Below are 605 nucleotides of genomic sequence, written 5' to 3' on the forward strand. Positions count from 1 at the left end.
TAAAAAAGAAAAGTTTTAATATTGTCTTTTAATTAAAAGAATATTCGGAACACGTTGTCCACGTTTCTATGTCATGTATCCTGTCATGAAATTCTTTGAATTTTTATGCATTCTTATTCTTATTTTTTTCGTTTAGCCATTTACGTCTTGGTTTATCTAACTTTGTCTATGTTTATTCATTCGTATTTCTGTTTGAATCGACCTTTTTATATTTGTTTTTTCCTTTATTTATTTTGTTTTCATCCATTCTTTAGGTTAAATAGACAGGTGGATAGGTAGGTCGATATGTTAATAAAGATAGGCAGGTCGGTATATTGATAGATCGTTTTGTAAGTAGGTATGTAAATTAATAAATAGATAAATAAAGTAATATTCATAATCGTCTTTATTTTCCATTCAACATATCACTGGGTACGAATCACTGGCACCGGGAGGTACATGCAATTACAACGAGGCGAGAAACTCTGGGTGATCCTGGCGGACATGAGTCAACATCTTGTGGTCGCGCTGCCTGCCGAAGTCCATCCCGCAGACAGGACACTGACGGCGTCGACCTTTGACAGGACACTGGTGTTCCTCCGGCAGGGGAACGCTCTCGTTGCAGA

General features: G+C 37.0%; 1 protein-coding gene across 1 annotated transcript in view; it reads right to left on the bottom strand.

Moving 5' to 3' along the window:
- Nucleotides 1-444: 444 nt before the first annotated feature.
- Nucleotides 445-605, bottom strand: part of LOC125045994 (zinc finger protein 317-like) — an 895-nt gene continuing 734 nt past the window's right edge. The window contains exon 2 of the mRNA XM_047643582.1: nt 445-605. This exon is cut by the window's right edge and continues 402 nt beyond it. Coding sequence (XP_047499538.1) covers nt 445-605 — 161 coding nt within the window.

The sequence above is a fragment of the Penaeus chinensis genome, chromosome 38, assembly GCF_019202785.1.
Source record: "Penaeus chinensis breed Huanghai No. 1 chromosome 38, ASM1920278v2, whole genome shotgun sequence".
NCBI lineage: Eukaryota > Metazoa > Arthropoda > Malacostraca > Decapoda > Penaeidae > Penaeus > Penaeus chinensis.